The 24,552-nt window shown below is 46.7% G+C and overlaps 1 protein-coding gene across 1 annotated transcript in view; it reads left to right on the forward strand.

Annotated features, from left to right (window-relative positions):
• The first annotated feature begins 12,300 nt into the window (after positions 1-12,300).
• NPTN (neuroplastin) overlaps positions 12,301-24,552 on the forward strand; it is a 200,430-nt gene continuing 188,178 nt past the window's right edge. The window contains exon 1 of the mRNA XM_082254942.1: positions 12,301-12,578. Coding sequence (XP_082111068.1) covers positions 12,479-12,578 — 100 coding nt within the window. The 5' untranslated portion in view covers positions 12,301-12,478. The remainder of the gene's footprint in view (positions 12,579-24,552) is intronic.

Raw genomic sequence — 24,552 nt, forward strand, 5'->3', positions numbered from 1 at the left:
CTCCTCAACTTAGTGCCTAAGTCCCTGAAATCGTTTAGGACTCTCCATCTTCCTCTACCTATGTCATTGGTACCCACGTGTACCATGACAGCTGGGTCATCCCCAGCCCCATCCAGTAATCTGTCCACCCGATCCGTGAGCGCCCGGTAAACAACAGACTGTCCGGCGCTCACGGTCTTTGTGACAGATTGCACTATCTGTCCGTCGAATGATTGAGTCCCCTACCACCAGCACCTGTCTTTCCTTTCCCTTTCTCCCGGCCTCACTGGAGGAGTTCTTCCCATGGCAGCTAGGGGTGTCACTCTGCTCCAGCAATGCTGGTCCCTTACTGGTTTCCCCAACCTCACGCAACGGGGCGTATTTATTGGGGTGCTCCAGCCCAGGATCGGCCTCCTTGCCTTTTTCCCTTCTACCCCTCCTAATTGTCACCCATCTACTCTGCTCTGATGCCTGCACCTCCGTTTCTCCACCCTCCTCTGTGCTGGCCCCGGCCTGCACCTGTCGGGTACAATCCCAGCTCTCCTTCGGTATGGACATTTGTCTCAGTGTTGCCAGCTGCTTCCCTAGATAAAGGACCTGAGCTTCCAGGGAAGATCGAGGAACGTATATATACCACAAGATGTACACCGAATCGCATCTCCACACCCGCCAGACATTGTACCTACTAATCTAATCTAATGGGAATTTAGTAATTGAAGTCTGTCCTGTGTGGCTGTTTTCTAGCTTCCTAACTCTACTTTCTCACCCTCTGGTACTCTGCTACACTCACTGACACTCCCAGACACTCAGGTACTCACAGGTACTCCCAGACACTCACAGTTTCTCCCAGACACTCACAGGTACTCACAGACACTCCCAGACACTCACAGGTACTCCCAGACACTCACATGTACTCCCAGACACTAATATGTACTCACAGACACTCAGGTACTAGGTTTGTTATTTTCAAGGACCCCAAGACAGCAGATGAACTGTAGTGAAGGATCTATTGGGACCTGTCAAACCTCAAGGACCCTTGCCAGTGAGGAGAGCCAAGCCTTCTATAAGCCAGAGAGAGCACTCAGGAGAGTCAAGGAGTGACCACCCCAGCATCCCAGAGCTCTGCTCTGGCACAAAGGAATAAGGGAGTGTTGTGCTGGAGTTGCCATATCCGGACTCACTTCTCCTGCAGGAGGAACCCATGGAGTGAGGATGCTCTTTTATGCCCAGAAGGTCTGTGCTGCGCACCTAGACCTGATTAAGGGGCGGTTTGAATGTGACCTTGGGTGAACCAGCTTTATGCCCAAGCGCTGTTGAACTCCGGAGGTAACACTTGTGGGTACCCGGGTAGCTGGGGAGGTGGGTCAACACCTGAGGGTGGTGTGTATACACAGGGACACCAAGGAATAACCACTGGTATCAGTGACAACCACCACGGCCTGAAGCACATTGTCCAGGAGGTTGGGGTGGTACCCGATCTCATCCATGATGTTAATATAGGAAGGGACTGCCCTTTATTTGTTGAACTTTGGGTCTACGCGACAAGGACAGCTGGACTGCTCTGTTCTGTTTAAGGGGATGGACGCCAACACTGATAGAGTTGCATCATGGGCAGATGGTCCACCAGTTAAAGTGACCTCTGAAGGGGGGGGGGGACCCACTCTTATACAGGTCATGGCTTGGGAGAACAGAGGAAGTCTCGCTTCTGCAGGTTAAGTCCGAGAAGGATGGGGGAAAAAGCTCCTCTAGTTTTGCCCACCCTGATCTTGAGGTGTCACCGTATGCCTTTTCTTCTGCCCAAAAGAGGGATCACACACTGAAAAATGCCTGGGAAAAGGTTACTGTAGTTAATGGGGTGTCCCAAGTACCTGAGGCCAAAAAAAGGTTTCGCCGCTTTGTGGTCATTGGTGAGCTGCTATAAAGGGGGTTACCGAGGTTAGGAGAGAAGTGGTCGACCAATAACTGATTCCCCAGCCTTTCAGATGCACAGTGCTTGACCTAGCCCACAATGACACATTGGGGGGGGGGGGGTCATCTGCGGGCTGACAAGACCGAGGCATGAATAATGGGCCAGTTCAACTGGCCAGGAGTGACAGCAGAGGTGAGACACTATTGCAGTTCATGTCCCACATGCCAGCTGACCACACCAATTCCCCACTTGAGGAACCCGTTGATGCCGTTGGCCATTATTGAGGAACCATTTGAGCGCGTTGCGATGGGATTTGATGGGCCCTTTGATGAAATCAGCTCGGGGCCACCGATACATACTCAATTATGCCACCAGGTATCCAGAGGCAGTTTCCCTAAGGCAGACTACTTCAAATCAAACAACTGCGAACATCTGTCTATCATCCACAGACAGATGGACTGGTAAAGGGGCTCAATAAAGCTCTCAAGTCAATGCCTAAGGAGGGTTGTGCAACAAGATGGTAAAGATTGGCACTGTCTACTCCCAGCACTGATGTTTGCTATTAGGGAAGTGCCTTAGGCATCCACACATTTTTTCCTGTTTGAATTAGTGTATGGGCGAAGACCACAGGGACTGCTTGACTTAGTGAAGGAAACATGGGAAAGTGAGTCCTCTCCTCATTAAACAGTTTTAGAACATATAACTCAGATGAGAGAGAAGATTGCTAAGGTGATGCCTCTGGTCAAAGAGTGTATGCAAAAAGCACAGGAGGCACAAAGAAGTGTGTACAACTGGTCTGCCAAACTTCCAGGTTGGGGGGGATTGGTGTCTGTGATTTTACCTATAGTAGAAAGTAAGTTCCTGGCTAGGTGGCAGGGGCCCTTTGAGGTGGTAGAAAAGGTTGGGGAGGGCAACTATAAGATACGCCAACCTGGGAAGAGGAAGCCCTATCAGATATACCATGTAAATCTCTTGAAGCCTTAGAAGGATCATGAGCAGGAAGTTGCCCTGGCTGAGGTTAGTTCTAAGCCTCCGGTAGGGGAAAATTGGTCTAGTGTTCACTTCCCTATCCAAGCCACAAATGCAGCAAGTAAATTAGTTCTTACAGAGGAAAAGAGAGAAGTTCTCAGGACTGCTAGGTCTTACCAGGGTTTTTGAACATAAAATTGACAAGGAACCTAATGTGAAGGTTCGTGTGAAACCCTATCACATCCCCAAGGCACAGCAGAAAAGCAGTGTCGGAGGAAGTCCAGAAAAATGCTTGAACTTCATATCCTTGAGGAATCGCAGAGCGAGTGGTCGAGCCCAAATTGTGTTGATACCGAAGCCCAATGGGACTCGGTTTTGTAAGGATTTTAGAGAATTCAATGAGGTATTGAAGGTTGATGCATACCCAATGCCCCGAGTAGACAAACTGATGGAGAGGTTGGGACCAGCCCGATACATTACCACCTTCGACCTCAGCAAAGGCTACTGGCAAATACCTTTAACTAAGGAAGCCTGAGAAAATACTGCCTTTTCTACACCAGATGGCCATTTTCAGGATAAAAGAGCGCCGTTTGACTTGAATTTGAGAGCTATGGATAAAACCCTTACACCCACATCTGAAATTCACTTCAGTGTATTCAGACAACATTGTCATCTTTAGTACAGGCTGGGAATCCCATCTTCCCTGAGTGCAGGCGGTCTTAGACTCTCTAAAGAAGGAAGGATTTACTGTAAACACAGAAAAGTGTGCAATTGCTATGAAAGAGATCAAATACTTTGGGTACATTGCAGGTAGAGGTTTGATGAAATCACAGATGAGCAAAGTAGAAGCTATCCAGGCTGAGCCCCGCCCAGTCACGAAGAAACAGATGTGAGCCTTTTTGGGCATCATAGGGTATTACCGTAGGTTTGTCCCCAACTTCGCCGCTATTGCTGCACCTCTCACGGACCTGACAATGGGAAAAAAGTCAGTTATGGTGAAATGAAATGACAAGGCTGAGAAGGCATTCCAGTAGCTTAAAACAGCCTTGTGCCAGTATCCAGTGCTGGTCGCTGCGGACTTTTGAAGAGAATCTGTTGTTCAAACAGATGCCTCCAGTGAAGGCCTAGGAGCCGTTCTGTCCCAAGAGGTCAATGGGGAGGAACACCCCATAGTTTTTCTGAGTAGAAAATAGAATGCCGCCGAGGGAAATTACACTGTGGTGGAGTAGGAGCGCCTAGCCATTAAGTGGGCTCTGGAATCACTCCAATTTTCTCCTTGGTAGGAAGCCAAGGGTAGAGCCCAGAACCATGGTCAGGTTATTACTAAAAGCACAGCACACACCTGACCAATTAGTTTGCTGGCTATTCTGAATACCTGGACCTAGGATTGGAGATTTCATCCCACCCGGTTCAGTTAGAAATCTCAAAGCTCCAGGTCCCAAAATGGACTTTAGAAAACTATGAGGAAACTGAAAAGCAAGTTTCCTTTTCACGTCACAAGCTCCCTGCAGCCCCTCAACCCACCTGGTTGAGAATTCTGGGTCAAAATCGCTTTCTAGACCCTGGCAGGGCAAAGCTCAGCCACAAACCCCCCTTCCCTGTTTTGACCCAGGAGGGAGCAAAGCACACAAGCTTAAACTTTTCAGCTGTGCACCTCTGTGCCCCCCTGCTATACTGAATTGGGCTCTACGCAGGCATCCCTATGACTTTTTACGCGTGCGCTTCCAAAAGCGACATCTTTTCCTTGGGACCACACTAATCACTTTACTCTTGCTCAGTTTTTCCAACCCTTTTCTCGTTACCTATAAAGGGGTCACCTTTTCGACACACATTTTTAGCAATAAGTGTAGCCACTTTTATTGGGGTGATATGGGTCCCTCTCTGCCATCTATGTATGGGCACCCTTTTACTGTCCAAACTTAGCTTCGCTTGTTTCCCCATGTACACTGCATGCTTTATTTTGTCAGTTTAATCACTGACACATATATAACTGTAGCACTGTCTCCGCAGGGCCTGCTGAATAGTGACTTAATGGGCTCCCCTGATTACTAGCACATGGTTACCTTGAGATATAGTCTGTGGATCCCTCCTTGCTCCTGATGGCTCGTTTACACAAATAAACAGTCTAGGGGTATTGGTTTTGTGGTGTTTAGTTGGAACTGGGATAGAAGAAGGAAAATAAACACAGTGATTCTACGCATAAGATCTTCCTGGGGATGTGGAGAGACTCATTTACTGGTGCCTTAGAGGTAGTGCTTCTTAAAAGGTGTTCCTCCCCGCTGGAGGTATTCAATACAATATTTTGGTGCTCTCCCAGAGCACAGCCATGTGCGAGATTCACCACAAAACTCTCAGGCTCAGTGTCAATGATCTGTTCCAGGTCTTCTCTATAGATATCAGTTTGGTATATGCCACCATTAACTTCTTTATGGGTTATGGGCCAAATTTCTGCTGTGCATTCATCCTCATTTGTACCTTCTATCCAGAGAGGGCTATCATCTGCATCAACAAGCGCATCCTGGACTCTAGGTTGCTCTGCATTCAGCACAGCAGAAATTGTGTTAGCTCCATTGTTATACACTTAGACCTCTTTTAATAAAGCCAACAGACTTGCTGCCCATCTGTCCCAGACCATTTTTCTCTGTGCTCTCATCAGAGGAATCACGCAGTACTGCTCAAACTGCCAGAGGAGATACAGAGGGACAGAGTGGCTAAGCAACAGACACCTTGCACATATCACCTTTGTTCCAACTAGACCAGTGATGGCGAACCCATGGCACGCGTGCCACAGCTGGCACGCAGAGCCCTCTCAGTAGGCACGCGAGGAAGAAGAGCGCACACCACTGAACGGCTAACCTTTACAAGGTCAGCAGTTTTCTGGGGGTGCAATAGTGAGCAGGGCAACTAGAAGTAAGCAAAGAGGGGGCTTTGGGATGCAGAGGTGAGTAGCTGGGTTGGGGTGCATTTACATATGCAGCATCCCTTGCTGCTCTTCTGAGAAGCAATCCACAGTGGATCAATTTTCAGACGGCAGTTGGCAGGTGGCTGGGAGGTGATATATCACATTCCCACCCCCAGTATTAACTCTCTGGCACTTTGAAACAGATAAGTTGGTTTTGTGTTGCAGTTTGGGCACTCGGGCTTGAAAAGGTTCGCCATCACTGAACTAGACTGTGGTAATACATTTTTAACCACAACATGTTGCAGTACCCCACCCTCACCACCATGAGCAGATTAAGCAATATTTAACAGCTTGCCGACCACTGCAAGTACATATACTGCGGCGGTCAGCCCCGTGCAGGCAAAGTGACGTACCCGTACGTCACTTGCCTGTGAGCCAATAGGGGGCGAGCGCGTGCCACCGGAGGCGCGCTCCCACCCCCGCTCGCTCACCTGGATCTCCTTACGTGTGACCGGCGGACCCGATGTCCGCCGGTCACTCGCAATCGTCAGTTACAGAGGGAGAAAGGCAGGCGGCTAATGTAAACAAAGCCGCCTGTCATTCTCCCTTGTGTAACAGCAGAGATCATACGGTCCTGCTATGTAGGATCGTAGATCTCTGCTGTTACATGAAAAGCCACATCCCTGCACAGGGACACACTTAACCCCTCCTTCTCCAATAAAGTTAACCCCTTCCCTGCCAGTGTCATTTTTACAGTAACAGTGCATATGTATAGCACTGATTACTGTAGTAATGTCACTGGTACCCCCAAAAGTGTCAAAAATGTCAGTCAAGGGTCCGATCTGTGCTCCGCAATGTCGCAGTCCCGCAAAAAAAAAATCGCAGATCGCCGCCATTACTCGTTAAAAAAAAAAAACAATAAAAATGACAAATCTTTCCCTTAGTTAGTAAACGCAATAACTTTTGCGCAAACCAATCAAAATACGCTTATTGGGATTTTTTTTTACCAAACATATGTAGCAGAAAACAAATTGGCCTAGAATGTTAAAAAATTTTGATTCTTACATTTTTTTTGGGGAATTTCATATAAAAAAATGTGAAAAATATTGTTATTTTTGCGAAATTGTCGCTCTTTTTTTGTTTATAGCGCATGATCAAAAAATCGCACAGGTGATCAAATACCACCAAAAGAAAGCTCTGTTTGTGGGGAAAAAAAAAGACGTCAATTTCATTTGGGTACAGCGTTGCACGACCGCGCAATTGTCCATTAAAGTCATGCAGTGCCGAATCGCAAAATACCCCCTGGTCAGGAAGGGGGTAAAATCTTCCGGGGCTTAAATTGTTAAGACATAAACCTTTACATTTTCATTGACAAACTTTATTAACCAATTATTAACCTCCCTGGCGGTATGATTATGTCTGGAAGTTCATACCAAAAGCGGTACAATTATTTTCATGGAAATTTGGTGTTATGTATTATAGGCCTACAATTCTTAGTAATTACTGACTTAAACCTGAGCAAAGCAAGACTCTAGTAGACATCCCAGATGTGATAAATTTTGAAACACAAAATCATGAATTATAATCTCATAAATAATGTAATTTTATTCAATAATGCAGTAAATAAGGAAATTTGTCAAAGAAAGAAAATTCAATACAAATGCTGCGTGTGATAAATCTTGAAACAAGGAACTACACAAAGTCCAACGTCACAGTCTGGACAATGGAACCTAGTTTCCTTTCGGACTTTCTTTCCATTTCTATCGCGTTTCGAGCAGCAAACAACACACATCCTGGTTGGTGCTGCCTTTTTTGCAGTTGGCGGAATATAGTCTGCAAAGTGACGGCCGGTCAGACGCTGTGGGTTGACCACGTCAACAGCGCGACGTCCAGGTCTATTTTCAACTCCTGATGGTGTCTGGTACTTTGCAAAAATCTGCTCAGCCACCTTCCAGACAAACTCGGAATGAGCAAGAGGGTTTTCACTGTTGGCTTTGTGCAGGATGTAAGCGTTCCATAGACATTGTTCCAGAAGGTGTCTAAATATTTTTTTATAGTATTTTTTTTGCTGTTTTCGTACAGCGGGATAGAAGGTCATGGCCTGATCGGCTCTGTCCACACCTCCCATTGTTTTGTTATAGTCAATTACGACCTGTGGTTTCAGCACATCAGTCCCACGTTTTGTATGGACCGTGGCAGTGGAGGTAGTGTGAACAGTGCTCAGAAGACACACATCCTTCTTGTCTCTCCATCTCATTGCCATCATCTTTCCCTTCTGCCAGGCAACCATCTCTCCGGTTTTTAGTTTTTTTTTGGCAAAAAAAGATGGCATGTCTCGACGGTTAGGCCGAACGGTACCATATGCGTCGGTTCTATTTTGTAGCAAAGTATCATATAGTTCCGGGGAGGTATAGAAGTTGTCCGTCGTCAAACAATATCCCTGGTTCAGCAAGGGGTCAAGAAGTGTCAGGACGGATGATGTGGCAATCCCATAGTCGCTGTACCTAGGGTTGAATTTAGTGCCTTTGCCGGTGTAAATTATGGAATTCCATATGTACCCCGTGGATGACTCGCAGAGCATATATGTTTTGATGCCAAACCGCGCTCTTTTTGATGCGATGTACTGAATCCAACTTAGTCGACCCTTGTAGGCCATCAAACTCTCATCCACGCTGATGTCCCTTTCTGGCACGTAGGTCCGCTGGAAATTTCCCACAATAAGTTGCCATACCTCCCAGATCTTTTTCAGTTTGGGTGCAGGATGCGTGGCCTCGTCAAATTCCTCATTGTTTGTGAAGTGGAAATACTTCATAATCAGGGAGAAGCGATACTCAGACATCACGGTTCCAAAGAACGGTGTGGCCAGTAACCTGTTGGTGGTCCAGTACCATTTTTGGAACGGTTTCCCCACCAACCCCTGAAGAAAGAGGAGTCCCAAAAACAGCCACATGTCCTCTTTTGTTACCGGTTCCCACCTTCTGCTTCGGGAAAGCCTGGCTTGCAGCGTTCCGGATTGCTGCTGTTGGTAGCGATTCGTCTCGGCGACAATTAATTCAATGACCTCCTCAGTGAGGAATAATTGCAGGTAGGCCAGAGGATTGTCACGCTCGACATCTACCTTCATCCCAGGTGATCCGGTGAAGGGAAATCTTGGGGGCGCTACCTGGTCCGCATCGCAATCAATAGCGCACCAAGTGCGCACATCGCTGAGGTCAGGGTCATCGCCGTTCTCACTTGCCAGATCCGTGTCAGTGTCAGTGTCGGACGACAAATCACCGCATGACTCGCTATCGCTCACTTCCGCGAGCACCTCCGGGTCGCTGTCGCTGCCGCTGTCATTCAGCTGGTCCAAAAGCGGTTTAGACTGGCGCTTTTTTGATGCCATAATATATACTTTTTTTTTGGGCACAAATCACAAGTTTACTGAAGAGAGGGGCACTGTACTGTCAGATGTGTGATTATCTGAGGTGATACAGTGTAATCCTATCAGATTACAGTGTATCACCTCTTTTATTTTGTTTCACTTTTCAAATTTCCCGCCCAGTTCCGCTCCCGTGCGCCGCCTCTGCTCGCAGGGAACGGAACCAGGAAGTCAGACGCCGGTCACCCGGCGATCGGAGCGAAGGACATCGCTGGATCGCCGGGACAAGGTAAGTGGAATGCTTCTGGGAGCCAAGGGAGGCTCCGCTGGCACTCTGCAACTCTACCCCGAGCGTGACTCGGGGTTACCGCTCTTGATTTGAAAATTCAACCCCGAGTCACGCTCGGGATTACCGCCTAGGAGGTTAATACCATGAGCATTTTCACACATTTTAGTTTTGGCATTTAACAAATTCTAATCACCAGGTTCAAGTACCCTCTTGTCCATCAGAGCGGCACCATAGTTGGGGTTGCAACACACAAAGCTCCCTGGAGGTTTCTAGGGACACCTCTGCGGTCTTATATACTGTTGCTAGGGGAGATAGCATACCCTGCTTAGAGGTCACCTCTACCGCATTCAACTCAGAACATAGTTCACCTGATACAGCAGCAACTTCATACTTATTAGGCATCACATTATCAGCATTAGGTAACTCAATAGCAGTATTGTCATAAAAATTAGTAAGCAGGGTCGGACTGGCCTTCCGGAATACCGGGAAATTTCCCAGTAGGCCAGCAAGTCCCCCTGCCCTGGGGCTGCCTGAAAGGAAGCGGCACCCATAAAAAAAATGGCTGTGGTAGGCCTGACATGTACACTGCACAGTCGCCGCTGCTTGGGAAAGCCCATATACACTTGGCCATTCTCAGGCAGATGGCGCATGCGCAGTGACGTGATGGCGCCGGGCGGTGCCATTTTTAAAGAGGAAGTAAACCCTCCTCTACAACTTGTACCTATAGGTAAGCCTATGATAAGGCTTACGTATAGGTACTGTAAATATCTCCTAAACATGTACCGTTTAGGAGATATTTACCTTACATGCAGCCAGTGACGTCACTGGCGCATGCGCTCTGAAGGAACGGCCGCTCGTGCCGTTCCTTCAGAGTCCCGTGCCATGACTGTCGGCTCCCGTGCGCGTGCGCGGGAGTGAAGTCACCGCGGCTCCGGCCAATCAGATGGCCGGATGCCGCGATCCCGGAAGACGGGCGACTGGACATGTCGCCCGTCATAGAGGTGAGTGAGCGGCACGGCGGGGGCTCGTTCTAAGGTAAGTATTGCATAATGAGCTAGTATGCGATGCATACTAGCTCATTATGTCTTTCTCTTGCAGGGTGGGAAAAAAAAAAAAACGAGTTTACAACCTCTTTAAATGTAAGGCGCCTCACCGATGGGTAAGTAAGACAGTGGGTCAGTGATGGTCTGGGGAGGCATTTTCATGGAGGGACGCACAGACATCTACAGGCTAAACAATGGCATCCTGACTGCCATTAGGTATAAGGATGAAATCCTTGGGCCCATTGTCAGACCCTACACTGCTGCAGTGGTTCCTCCTGGTGCACGACAATGCCCAGTCTCATGTGGTGAGAGTATGCTGCCAGTTCCTGGAGGATGAAGGAAGTGATACCATTGAACGGGACCTAAATCCAATAGAACACCTCTGGGAAATTATTTTTCGGGCCATCCAACGCTGTCATGTTGCACCTCAGTCTGTTCAGGAGCTCAGTGATGCCCTGGTCCAGATCTGGGAGGAAATATCCCAGGACACCATCCGTCATCTCATTAAGAGCATGTGCCCAGGGCCGCTGATAAGGGGGGACAACCAGCCCTCTTATAGGGGGCCCGAGCACACAGGGGGGCCCACACAGAGAGGGGGATTAGTGATGGACAACAAATACAGAAATCTTCCTCCAGCACCTGAATCTGATCTGTCCCTCTCCCTACTATCAGCTTTTATCTGTTGAGAAAGAGACAGTTGTCCCTCACTAATCCCCTCCCTTGTGCGGGCCCCCCCTCCCAGCACTTATCTCTGCTCAGGAGTTTATTTGTAAATTGTAACTTTGTTTCTCTCTCTCTGATCACTGAGCTCCAACTGCCCAGCCTGTATATTTTTCTCATCTCATCTTTTTTATTTAACATAGTTTTTTTTTTTTAGATTTAGCAGGAATTATGTGAGTTATGTTATATTTGTGTCTGCTAATAGTGATTTTGTTGTAATTTTAGCTAAATATATCTTTAATATTTTCTTGGGGGGGGGGCCTGCCAGGTAGTCTGTACGGGGCCCTGCGATTTCTAACAGCAGCCCTGCATGTGCCAATGGTGACAGGCATGCATACAAGTACATAGGGGCCATACAAACTACTGAATACCATTTTGAGTTGCTGCAATGAAATTACAGCAAAATGAACTAGCCTGCTGCATAGTTTTTTCACTCTGATTTCCGGGTGTGTTTCAGTTCAGCCCTTTGTAGGTTGATCATTTTAATTTCCATCAAATGATGTGGCAGCCTTTTTTTCCTAACACATTACCCAGTCCATATCAGTATAGATATCCAGCGTGATATTTTGCCCCATGGAGATCTGGTGTGTTTTTCAGTGTTCCTTTAATTTTTTTTTTTTTCGACAGTGTAGATCAGACCAACATGAGGGACAAATAAGGAGAAAAGAGGGACTTTGTTCCAAATCAGGGACAGGCCCTCGAAATCAGGGACAGTTGGGAGCTAAGTACATCTACAGCAAGGACATTATTCAAGGTTAGTCAAAGCAGTACAGTTTGCTCTGATGTACAGACGCCCCTTATAGGATGTTCTCCAATAAAGGTATACTATGCCTTTAAGGACCAGTTGTGTCGCCTGCTCTCTCTGCACCATAGCGACACATAAGCCCCGCCCAAAGAGGAGATCGGGAATTGCTTAGAAACAACAAATGATGTACAATGGAGACAACTGTCAATTCGTTAACACTAAACTGCATCTGCGCAATCTTAACAGTACTCAGTATTTCAGCGCAGTCTATGACGCAGTCTCGGTTTGATCGTGAGCAACGGTTTCAGGACTACCCATAGGCGGGGCATACAGCTGCACAGGGCGGGGCTTATTTTCCGGTGGACTGACGCAGCGTTTGGCCCCTCCTCCTTCTCCCGCCCACACACGGACTGACAGCTTCTCGCGAGACTCGGCTTGCTCGCTGCGGGAGGAGACCCGAGAGAGAGAGAGCGAGCAAGAGGGGGGAAGCGGCGGATACCGGATCCCGGGCCCGAGAGATTGGACACCCGCCTGGCTGTGTCTACCTCTCTCAGTGCGCACATGGACCGCTGCAACCTTCACCCTCTGCCTGCCGCCCTCCTGCTGGTGCTGCTTGTGCTATGCGGCCTTGTCCCGGGACCGGCCAGCGGCACCCAGAACGGTAAGGAAGAAGGAGCGCGCTGTGTGGTGTGCTAGGTGGGTGAGGGGTACCTAGAAGCTGCATGAGAGAGGGCTGACAATGAGCTGAGGAGAGAGAGGGAGGGAGGCAGCTGTCATATACAGGGCTCACTATACACAGGGCAGGTTTAGGAAGAGCAGAGAGAGCAAGAGGAGGCTGCTGCTGCTCCTTGGGGTGTCCTGGAGGCAGGCATAGGACAGATGGTTGTGTGTTCTTATCCTATACATAGGATGTACATGGCTCCATCCTGCAGGAGGACATCTGCTCCCAGCCAGGAATTGGTTGTGTGTTCTTATCCTATACATAGGATGTACATGGCTCCATCCTGCAGGAGGACATCTGCTCCCAGCCAGGCATTGGTTGTGTGTTCTTTTCCTATACATAGGATGTACATGGCTCCATCCTGCAGGAGGACATCTGCTCCCAGCCAGGCATTGGTTGTGTGTTCTTTTCCTATACATAGGATGTACATGGCTCCATCCTGCAGGAGGACATCTGCTCCCAGCCAGGCATTGGTTGTGTGTTCTTTTCCTATACATAGGATGTACATGGCTCCATCCTGCAGGAGGACATCTGCTCCCAGCCAGGCATGGACCCCTGGCACCGTGCCACCTGGACTGGGGGCACCCACCCATTGCGCGGAGGATGGTGACTATGCATAGCGCTGTGCATAGAAGCGACTGTCTCCTGTCTGTGCAATGCTAACCGTCTCCAAGAAAGCAGATTATAGGCATGATCTATAGACCTGCCTTCTCTGTCCGTACTCCTCATCCCCCATGGCTGCCCCCTTAGCAGCCTATCCTCTATACGGTAAGGGCCTGTTCACACATGAACATCTATAAAAATGCTCAAAAAATTGATGTGCATTTTTATATGCATAGACACAATTGCTATGTGTCCTTGTAAAGGACAAAATAATAAAGCTTTGATTTTTTTTTTCTAAATAGATTTGCATTGATGTGCATGCATTAAAATGCATATATGTAGCGTATAAGGCCCAATTCACACTAGCGTGGTGACTGGAGTTTTACCGCACTGTAAAAATGCCAGTCGTTCCTAGGACACACAGGTTGATTTACCTAACCTAGAGGGTGCAAAATCCGCTGCAGCAAGGCATGGTATAGGGCAGGGGTCTCCAAACTGCGGCCCGGGGGCCAGATGCGGCCCTTTGCTTGCCTTTATCTAGCCCTTGGGGCACTATTCTGCCCTCTGATACTAAAAATGGGGCATAATTCCTGCCACTGGCACCAACAATGGGGCACTATTCCTCCCTCTTATACCAAAGCTGGGGCACTGTTTATTCCCGCTGATGCTTAGAAAATGTTCTATTCCTGCTGGCCACAGTCCGGCCCCCCCCTAAAGTCTGAAGGAGAGTAAATTAGCCCCTTGTTTAAAAAGTTTGGAGACCCCTGGTATAGGGGTTGGACCAATACCATTTTGTATTGGCGAGTTCAAGTAGCTACACTTATGCTCAAGTACCTATACCTTTGCGGTGCAATTTAAACCCATACAAAATGAATGGGCTCAAATTGCACTGCAAAAAATTGCATGCAATATGAACAGGAATGTGGTGCAATTCCTGTCTGAATCGCATGCGGTTTCTGCCACCGTTCCTGTGTGAACCCAAGTTAAAGTTTCTATGACAAGCCTGGGTTCACACAGGAGTGGTGGGGAAAACATGCAATGCAAACAGGGATCGCTCCACGTTCCAGTCACATGCAATTCTTTGAAATGCAATTTGAGCTCATTCATTTTGTATGGGCTCAAGTTGCACCGCAAATGTATCGGCTTTAGGTATCAGAGCATTTGTATGCGTACTTGTGCAAATGCTTAGTATTGGCACCAGTGTCGGTGCAACCCTTTCGTTTAAGCTTTGACAAAAAGAAACCCTGGAAGCGAATTGGTTTCTATGCAGAGTTGCACCAGATTTTGCACTCCAGTTTAGTAACCCCACAGAGAACAATTGTTTTCTATGTATCCTTTTGACACTGAAATGCAGCCTGGATCTGCGCTGCAGTGGTTTGCAGTAAAATGCAGACATGCTGCATTTTTTTTTTTTTTGTGCAACACACTGGACAGGATCATGTCACTGTAATGCTTATAAATAAAGATAATAAATATTTGGTACACTTCTGATTAGAGTTTAAAAAAAAAAAAAAAAAAAAGTTGTGTGATTCAACAAATCGCATACCACATCTCCCCTACTGTTGGCTCCCTGTAAGCGTGCCAGGCAATTGCTGCATTGTAAGACCACTGCAGTTTGGCAGCTGTCTGTTTAATGTGAATGGGTCCTAAAATGTATATATGTAGCATTTTAACTACACTGCGCATGGCACCAGTTTTGTGGTGTAAACAGGACACATTGAAAACCATTGTTTTCTGTGTGTCCTTGCGGTGACCTGCGTTCTTCCAGTGTAGTAAAACGCAGGTTACTGCAGTATGTGTGAACAGGGCCTGACACTGTATCCTCTCTGTAGATGTGCATGTGTTGTTTTTCTTCTTCTATTTCAGCCCCCGGTGACCTCCTTTTGTCCACCCCGGGGTCACTGATGGCTGACATGCATGTATATGACTTTATTTTGTGGCCTTCTCTTCTCTCCCATTCTTCGATGGCAATCTGTGCTGACCTGCTTATCTGTTTTTTTTTTATGTCTTCTAGAGCTGAGTTTATCGATTTACCAATCTAATGAGTTATAGTTTTTGATTTGTCTCAATATGTGTATAGGTTTGGGCAGTATGCTGGTACCCCCCCCCATTCATTAACCAAGACTTTGGTATTTTTAATGCAATGCACAAATCTGTACAAACATATCGCAACCAACCAGAAATTTTCTGCAGAGCAAAGAGGTTTGCAAATTGATAAATTCACCTCTGATGTTCTCATCTGTTATGTGCTGAGTTATTACTGCTCTGGACTGTCAAGGTTCAGGAGGGCGTTTGTTCTGCCTAGTAACTGCCAAGACTTCAATTACCAGGGGTGGAGTTAATATATTTTATTTATATGTATATTTATGTGTGTGTGTTTGATGTGCATGCAAGCTGCATTTAAAGTGCTTTATTGTATCTGCCAAGGTGTCAATCTAGGGTGTGTATTGACTTATACTGTATACATGCACCAGTCATAATGATGGAATGTCCCAGCAAATTAGTCCACTTTTCAGTAATATTCTACCTCCATCGACGAAGAATATACTTTTCATGTCAAAGATTTTTTTTTTTTATCCGTAGCAAGAATGTAAAATAAAACAAAGATTTATTTATATTCTGCAAGAGTATGCATCACCGTGTAAGATAAAGAGTATCTACAAACCTGATTCCAAAAAAGTTGTGACACTGTACAAATTGTGAATTAAAACAGAATGAAATTATGTGGAAGTTTCAAATTTCAATATTTTCTTCGGAATACAACATAGATGACATATCAAATGTTTAAACTGAGAAAATGTATCATTTTAAGGGAAAAATAAATTGATTTTAAGTTTCATGGCATCAACACGTCTCAAAAAAGTTGGGACAAGGCCATGTTTACCACTGTGTGGCATCCCCTCTTCTTTTTATAACTGTCTGCAAACATCTGGGGACTGAGGAGACAAGTTGCTCAAGTTTAGGAATAGGAATGTTGTCCCATTCTTGTCTAATACAGGCTTCTAGGTGCTCAACTGTCTTAGGTTGTCTTTGTTGCATCTTCCTCTTTATGATGCGTCAAATCTTTTCTATGGGTGAAAGATCTGGACTGCAGGCTGGCCATTTCAGTACCCAGGTCCTTCTTCTACGCAGCCATGATGTTGTAATTGATGCAGTATGTGGTCTGGCACTGTCATGTTGGAAAATGCAAGGTCTTCGTTGAAAGAGACGTCTGGATGGGAGCATATGTGTTGTTCTAGAACTTGGATATACCTTTCAGCATTGATGGTGCCTTTCCAGATGTGTAAGCTGCCCATGCCACACGCACTCATGCAACCCCATACCATCAGTGATGCAGGCTTCTGAACTGAGCGCTGATAACAACTCGGGTTGTCCTTGTCCTCTTTAGTCCGGATGACATGGCGTACCAGTTTTCCAAAAATAACTTCAAATTTTGATTAGTCTGACCACAGAACAGATTTCCACTTTGCCAGTCCATTTTAAATGAGCCTTGGCCCAGAAAAAATGCCTGCGCTTCTGGATCGTTTAGATATGGCTTCTTTTTTGGTCTATAGAGTTTTAGCCAGCAACGGCGAATGGCACAATGGACTGTGTTCACCGTCCATGTTTTCTGGAAGTATTCCTGAGCACATGTTGTGATTTCCATTACAGTAGCATTCCTGTATGTTCTGCAGTGCCCTCTAAGGGCCTGAAGATCACGGGCATCCAGTATGGTTTTTCCGGCCTTGACAATTCCGCACCGAGATTGTTCCAGATTCTCTGATTCTTTGGATGATATTATGCACTGTAGATGATATTTATTTCAAACTCTTTGCAATTTTTCTCTGAGAAACTCATTTCTGATATTGCTCCTCTATTTTTTGCCGTAGCATTGGGGGAATTGGTGATCCTCTGCCCATCTTGACTTCTGAGAGACAGTGCCACTCTGAGAGGCTCTTTTTATACCCAATCATGTTGCCAATTGACCTAAGTTGCAAATTGGTCCTCCAGCTGTTCCTTTTATGTACATTTAACTTTTACGGCCTCTTATTACTACCCGTTGCAACTTTTTTGGAATGTGTAGCTCTCATGAAATCCAAAATGTGCCAATATTTGGCATGACATTTCAAAATCTCGCTTTCAACATTTGATATGTTATCTATATCATAGTGTGACTAAAATATAAGTTTGAGATTTGTAAATAAGTCCATTCCTTTTTTACTCACAATTTGTACAGTGTCCCAACTTTTTTGGAATTGGGTTTGTACTTGGACAAAAAAATGCCCCCTTCCCCTGTCATAACACATTATAACAGCACAGCAGGGGAGATCACTGCACACATATCTGACTGTTAGTACAGCGGCTCTGACCTAAGCTGTCAGTTTTTTTTCTCATTCAACCCGCTGTACTAGGCTTTAGGCTGGCTTTAAAGCCTGGTGGGATGATGCCCCCTGCTGGGGCTGTCAGACTAAGCAAACAGCAGCTGCATCTGTTTGGAAGCAGCTGCTGTTGGCTGACAATTTTCGGCCCGTCTCTTTAAATTTTTCAGTTAACGATTGTCCAGCGGCAGGGGTCACCCATGAAATAGTGTTTAACAAGCCTTACTAGGGCCAATATATTATGCTTTTATCAAGAACTCGTTTGTGAGTATTTTTAATAAACCTTCCAAAGGATAATGCAGTAGGCCGGTGCGCCCCTGCGTGCGTTTGTTGTTCATAGGGCCAATATTTGCAGGAGCCACATTATCCTAACAGCATGTCAAATGTGGGAGGAATCTGAAGTACTCAGAGGAAACCCTTGTAAGTGCAGGAAGAACATGCATACTCCGTGCAGATAGTCAGCTGGTTGGGTTTGAAACTAAGGAACCTAGTGCTGCAAAGTACGAATGCTAAGCTGCTGTGATGCATATGTGTGTGTATATGTGTATATAATACACACACACATTTTTTCTCTAATCGTCTTCCAAGGCATCATCTGATAGATGGACTCCTCCCACCTAAAACAGGAAGAACAATAGTCCACCATTATAAAAATGTCATTCATACCTTCTGCCTCAGTTTGATTGTGTTTCCTCCGGTTCCACAGGAGCTGCAACTGTTTATTATTTTTCAGTCTCTGTGCTAACTTACAGGAGGCTCCTTGGCCAGCCTCCCATCCAGCTGAGCGAGATTTGGGAAGTGCAGGTCAGTGGCAGCACATTTGGCCTAGCTGGCCTCCGTCTGAGGTTTCACCCCTACTGAGGGGTATGCAGCCATCCCCCCAGCTTTCAGGATGTCTGCCGCATCTCCCCCAAAGCTGCACCTGGATGAGCAAGCGATCCTGCCACCGATCTTCTGGGCTTGTTCTTGCTAGCCACAGCTATCCTTCCGGCTGGCATATCTTGCTCAGCATCCCACACTGTTTGAGGAGCAAGATGGCAGCGGGACCGGAGCCTCGCGACACTTCCGGTGACCTGCTTCAGGTATGCAGCCATTTGGATGAAGGCGGAAGTCGAACAATAGAGCAAGCAACGTCCGCTGACATCACTTCCGGGCGGCGGCACGATTTTCAAAAAAGCAAAATTAACAGAATTAATGCAAAAAGCAAGCAGAATAGATGGATTCTCCTCCCCAATGAAGAAGCAGGCTGTAGGATACCAGGAGAGCCGATGATAGTGCAGCCACCAACCTGCATGGGGGCAGGGCTGGAGCTGGGCAGAAAGCAGTCAAAAGGCCCCTATGCAGGTGTTTCTTTTCTGAGGCTGACCATGTGGGATGATTACCCACCCTGCCCTGCAGATCCTGCCGGTCACTGTAGCTCCAAGGTAAGTCAGAGCACTAGAGTTCTCTCTGTCTTTACCTCATTATAAACGATCATTCATGTTTGTATGGCAACTGTCTGCCTCACTGGGTCCTTTGTGCTTGTTTACAGACAAACACCAGTGGCAAGGCATGCGCCTCTTGCGGTCACGGGTTTCCTTCAAAATGGAAAAAACCCTTATGCCAGAAATGCATCACCAAAGTGATGGCCATAGAGTCAAAGGGGTTTCTTAAGGACACGCTTGACCCCTTTAAAAAGGAAATTAAAAGCATGATTGGGCCACTTTGTATGGCCATAGAAAAACCGGAGGCTCTAGCCAGGCCAGCACTCCATTTAACAGTAAGACACCCATCCTCTTGTGCAGTGGCGATGAGGTGGACCCAATGGAGCGGGTAAATGATTCAGATAGCCCAGAATCTGAAGATGGCCTATGCTCTCGGACTCAGATGACAAAGATCCAGCATCAGAGGGTACACTTTTTCACTCGGAAGACACAGATAATTAACTGAGCCATAGCAGATACACTGGGTATCAAAGAGCAAAAAGTCGCAGAGCTTTCGTTACACGAAAAGATGTATAAAGGCTTACAGCCAGAAAAAACAAAAATTTCCGGTACATAAAACTCTAAAAACCTAGTCAAAAAATGGGAAGAACCGGAACTCTTCACCTCAGCTGCGATTAAACGCAGATATCCTTTCACAGAGGATACTAAAACCGGGGCAAAATGCCCTAAAGTAGATGCCTCCCTCGCCAGAGTCACCAACAAGTCTGACTTGGCTTTCGACGACTCCGGGACTCTGATCCCATGGACAAAAAGATAGAGGCACTTCTGAGAAGAGCTTGGGAAGTCACAGCAGGGAATCTGAATCAAGCCATAGCTTCCACCTGCACAGCCAGGACCTCAGTCTGGCTTATGCAGTTGCAAGAGCTGCTAGAAGAGAAGAGCTGGTGAAAACCAAACACACACTAACCAAAAGTGGCAGCATTCCTCTCGGGCGCGTTGGCTAAATGCGTGAGTATATCGGCCAGGACCACTGGCCTAATTCAGCTAGGAGAGTCCTCTGTCTCATGGGGAGGGTACATCGCTTCCAAAAATATATTATGCGGCATCCCCTTTACGGGCAATTTACTATTCGGACCCAACTTAGAAACTGTTATAGACAGAACCGCAGCCAAAAATAAGGGGTTTCTTCAAACCAAAATGAAGCATGGAAAAATGCCCTTTCGTCAGTCCAAGAGATATAATAAAGGGGGACCAAAGAAGCGCTGGACACTACAAAACAAAGGCAAGGGAGATTTAATCCTCGTGCCTTCCGTTAAAAAAACAAAAAGCAATGTCTGTCTCCAGGTGGGGGGCAGATTGGCATTCTTTGCTCATCAGTGGAAGAAAATCACTAAAAACTGATTTGTCCTTCGTACAGTAGCAGAAGGCTACTCAATAGTTTTTACTCTCTCCCCAACCAAGTATCTGGTGACGACACTCCTGAATTCCATAGACCAAGCAGAAGTCTTTTTATCTGCGTTTGGAGAATCTAATTTAAAAAAAAAAGGGATTTGTCATGTGTCGCTGGAGGAATAAAAGACAGGAGTCTATTTGCACATATTTGCAAGGAAAAAACCATCAGGCAAGCTAAGGCTCATACTGAACCTAAAACCGCTTTACAAAAAGATAAGATACAAAAGATTCAGGGTGGAATCTATCTACTCGGTCAGAAATATTCTCCCGGCAGGAGTATTTATGACCACAGTAGATCTGCAAGATGCATATCTACATGCATCCAGGGTCTGGCTACCACTTTACATTTCCAATACACAGCTCTACCTTTTGGCATCTCTTCCGTGCCCAGGATTTTCCTAACCGCTTGCCGACCGCTGCACGACTATTTACTGCGGCGGTCAGCCCCTCGCAGGCAAAGCGATGTAGTACTATGTCGCTAGCCTGTGAGGCTCTAGGGAGCGAGCGCGCCCCGCCGGAGGCGCGCTCCCGGGCACTCGCAATCGTCCGTTACACCGGAAGAAAGGCAGGCGGCTGATGTAAACAAAGCCGCCTGTCATTATTCCCTGTGTAAGAATGGAGATCAGACGGTTCTACTATGTAGGACCGTTGATCTCTGTTCTTACACTAGTAGCCACAGCCAATCAGTTAGAAACACGCCCCTAGGACACACTTAACCCCTCCCTCTCCAATACAGTTAAAGCGGAGTTCCACCCAAAAGTGGAACTTCCGCTTTAGGGAGTCCTGACCCCCCGACATGCCACATTTGGCATGTCATTTTTTGGGGGGGGGGGGAGCGGGTACCTAGTTTTGACAGGTACCCGCTCCCACTTCCGCTCGGAGCGCCGCGGCGCCCTGAGCGGAAGTTCTCCTCTCCCCCTCCCTCCCTGCAATCTTCTGGGACACGTCAGAGGTCCCAGAAGATTGCCGGCCAATCACGGCGCGCAGCGCGACTCGCGCATGCGCAGTGGGTACCCGGCTGTGAAGCCGGGTGCCCACAGCAGTGATGCCGGCGCCGAGGGAGAGGATCGAGGCTTCCGGCGGCCACATCGCTGGACCGTTGGACAGGTGAGTAAATGGCTGGAACTCCGCTTTAACTCCTTCACTGCCAGTGTCATTTTTGCAGTAACAGTGCATATGTATAGCACTGATTACTGCAGTAATGTCACTGGTAACCCCAAAAGTGTCAAAAATGTCAGTCAAGGGTCCGATCTGTCTGCCAAAATGTCGCAGTCCCACAAAAAAAATTACTCGTTAAAAAAAAAAAAACAAATGACAAAAATCTTTCCAAATTGGCAGAAAATGTTAAATTTTGATTTTTTTACATTTTTTTGGGGAATTTCATATAAAAAAATGTGAAAAATAGTTATTTTTGCAAAATTGACGCTCTTTTTTTGTTTATAGCGCATGATCAAAAAATCGCACAGGTGATCAAATACGACCAAAAGAAAGCTCTGTTTGTGGGGAAAAAAAGGACGTCAAATTAGTTTAGGTACAGCGTCGCACGACCGTGCAATTGTCCGTTAGTCACGCCGTGCCGAATCGCAAAATAGGCCCTGGTCAGGAAGGGGGCAAAATCTTGCGGGGCTTAAATAGGCCCTGGTCAGGAAGGGGGTAAAATCTTGCGGGGCTTAAGTGGTTAAATAATGGCAGAAGCTTTAAAAACCTAAGACAGCAAGGCATAGGTGTGGTGCCATATCTAGACGATCTGCTATTCTTTGCCGAATCAGCAGACAGACTGGATGCCAATCTACACAAGAGCATCTCTTACTTGCAAGGCTTGTGATGAATCGTGAACAAAAGCAAAATCGCAATTAACCCCAAGCCAGAGAGTCATACTTGGGCTACATACTAGATGCCAAAATAACCAAGTTTTTCCTGACGGTGGAAAAAGTCGAGAAGATCAAGGAAGCAATAGAATCCCTGATAGATACCAAGTTCATGACCATCAGACGGGGCATGGTAGTGTTGGGACTAATGACGTCCTTGATCCCGGCCATCACCTGGGCCCAGCTCCACATAAAACTTCTACAAAATCACAATTTTGCCCTGATGGGATGGCAACCCATCTTCCCTAGAGGCGAATATGTTGGTTCCTCGTGCAATCAAAAGAATGCTTCAGTGGTGGCTCAGCCCTCTAATTTACCTCGAAGGGTGCAGATGGACACAGACCGGTGTGGATCACTACGAACGCCAGCACTCTGGGTTGGGGAGCACGTATGACGAACCGCTGCGCATAAGGAAAATGGAACCCCCCCACTGGTCTCAAGCATGCTCAAACCTGAGAAAGTTAAAAGCAGTAGCGGAAACGCTAAAAATTTTCCAACCAGCAATTCAGGGGAAAGACGTCAGGATTCAGTGAGACAACGCCACAACTGTGGCATACCTGAACAGACAAGGGGGTACAATCGACCCGTCTAATGGGCCTGGCAGAAACAACACTGTCGTGGGGCGAGAGAAACCTCGTATCCACAAAAGATTAAGGAAGAAAGGGCAACAGTAATACTTATTGCACCCCATTGGTCTCAGAGGACATGGTTCAGTCACCTAAAAAAAAAAAAAAAAAAAAAAAACCCTCCTATTTAGCTACATCTAACACTTCCAGATATGCCTAACCTCCTATTGCAAGGGCCAGTCAACCACCCGAACCACAAGCTCATGAAGCTTTCGGCCTGGTTCCTGAAAGGGTGAGGCTACAGAACAAAGGTCTGTCAACACAGGGTGATTGACACCATCTTAGATGGCAGAAAATCCTGTAACTAGAGCCATCTACTAAAGTGACCAAAAAGTTTGTCTTCTGGTATGAGAACAAAGGAGACCCCGTCAAGGGGACTATTCCAGTGATCTTAGATTTTTTTTTTACAGGACGGAGCAGGCAAGCATTTCCCATAACACTTTGAAGGTTCAGGTGGCGGCCCTATCTTTCCAACTAGACATTAGGCAGGCAAAAGACATGCTTAGAAGAAGATTCCTTCTCGCATTGAAAAAAGCCAGACCCATTAAGTTCAGCAGAACTCCGACATGGGACCTCTCCATGGTACTTAAAGGATTCCTCTTGGCACCCTTTGAACCATTGGAGGAATGTTCGTATAAATACCTTACACTAAAAACAGTACTCCTGGTGGTGGTGCTTGTATCAGCAAGAAGAGTCAGCGAAATACAGGCTCTATCCATGAAAGAACCATATTGTTTATTTCTGACAGATAAGATTATCCTCAGACCAGACCCAGCCTTCCTACCAAAAGTCTCTTCAACTTTCCACAAAACTCAGGATGTGGTTATTCCCTCCCTTCTAAATTCGATGGATACCAAAAAAAGTCGCCTACAACAAGCTAGATGTAAGAAAGACCCTGATAGCTGACCTTGAGAGGGCTAAAGATAGGTGAAAAATGCCACACTATTCATTCTCCATGCAGAAGTCAACAAGGGAAAGCCGGCCTCAAAAAGTAAGATAGCCCGATGGATAAAGCTTGCTGTTCAGACAGCCTACCAAGCACTACACCTTGCCCCACCGAGCGGAGTCATGGCCCACTCAACCAGTGTTTGGGTATCGAGCGCAGAAAGAGCCGGGGCGACACCGGAGCAGATCTGCAGGGCAGCGACATGGTCGCGCTTCAATACCTTCGCAAGGCATTGCGGTGTCGACCAGCTGTCCTGCCTTTATCCCCTTCCTAGTAAGTATTGCTTGGTACATCCTCTCAGATGCTGCCCTGGAAGACGATTAGAGAAAATTGAGTTGGGTACCTGGTAACTTTTTTTTCTAAGCAGTCTTCCAGGACAGCACTCGTTCTTGCCCTAAAGAACAAGGCAAAATAGGGTTTGCAGACTCATGAGCTTACTGAGGGTTCCTCAAGTTCAGGAGGAGCCTATCTCTTAGATGCTGCCATGGAAGACTTCTTAAAAAAAGTTATCAGGTACCTAACTCTGTTTTTCTTATTTGTTGGCTAGTTACATACTTTAAGCTATGCTTCCCAGCGTTTTGTGAAGATGAAAAGCAATCATGATCAAATATTAATGTGTTTACCAACCTGATGCAAG

This window comes from Pelophylax lessonae (genome assembly GCF_965119305.1).
Source record: "Pelophylax lessonae genome assembly, chromosome: 4".
Lineage (NCBI taxonomy): Eukaryota > Metazoa > Chordata > Amphibia > Anura > Ranidae > Pelophylax > Pelophylax lessonae.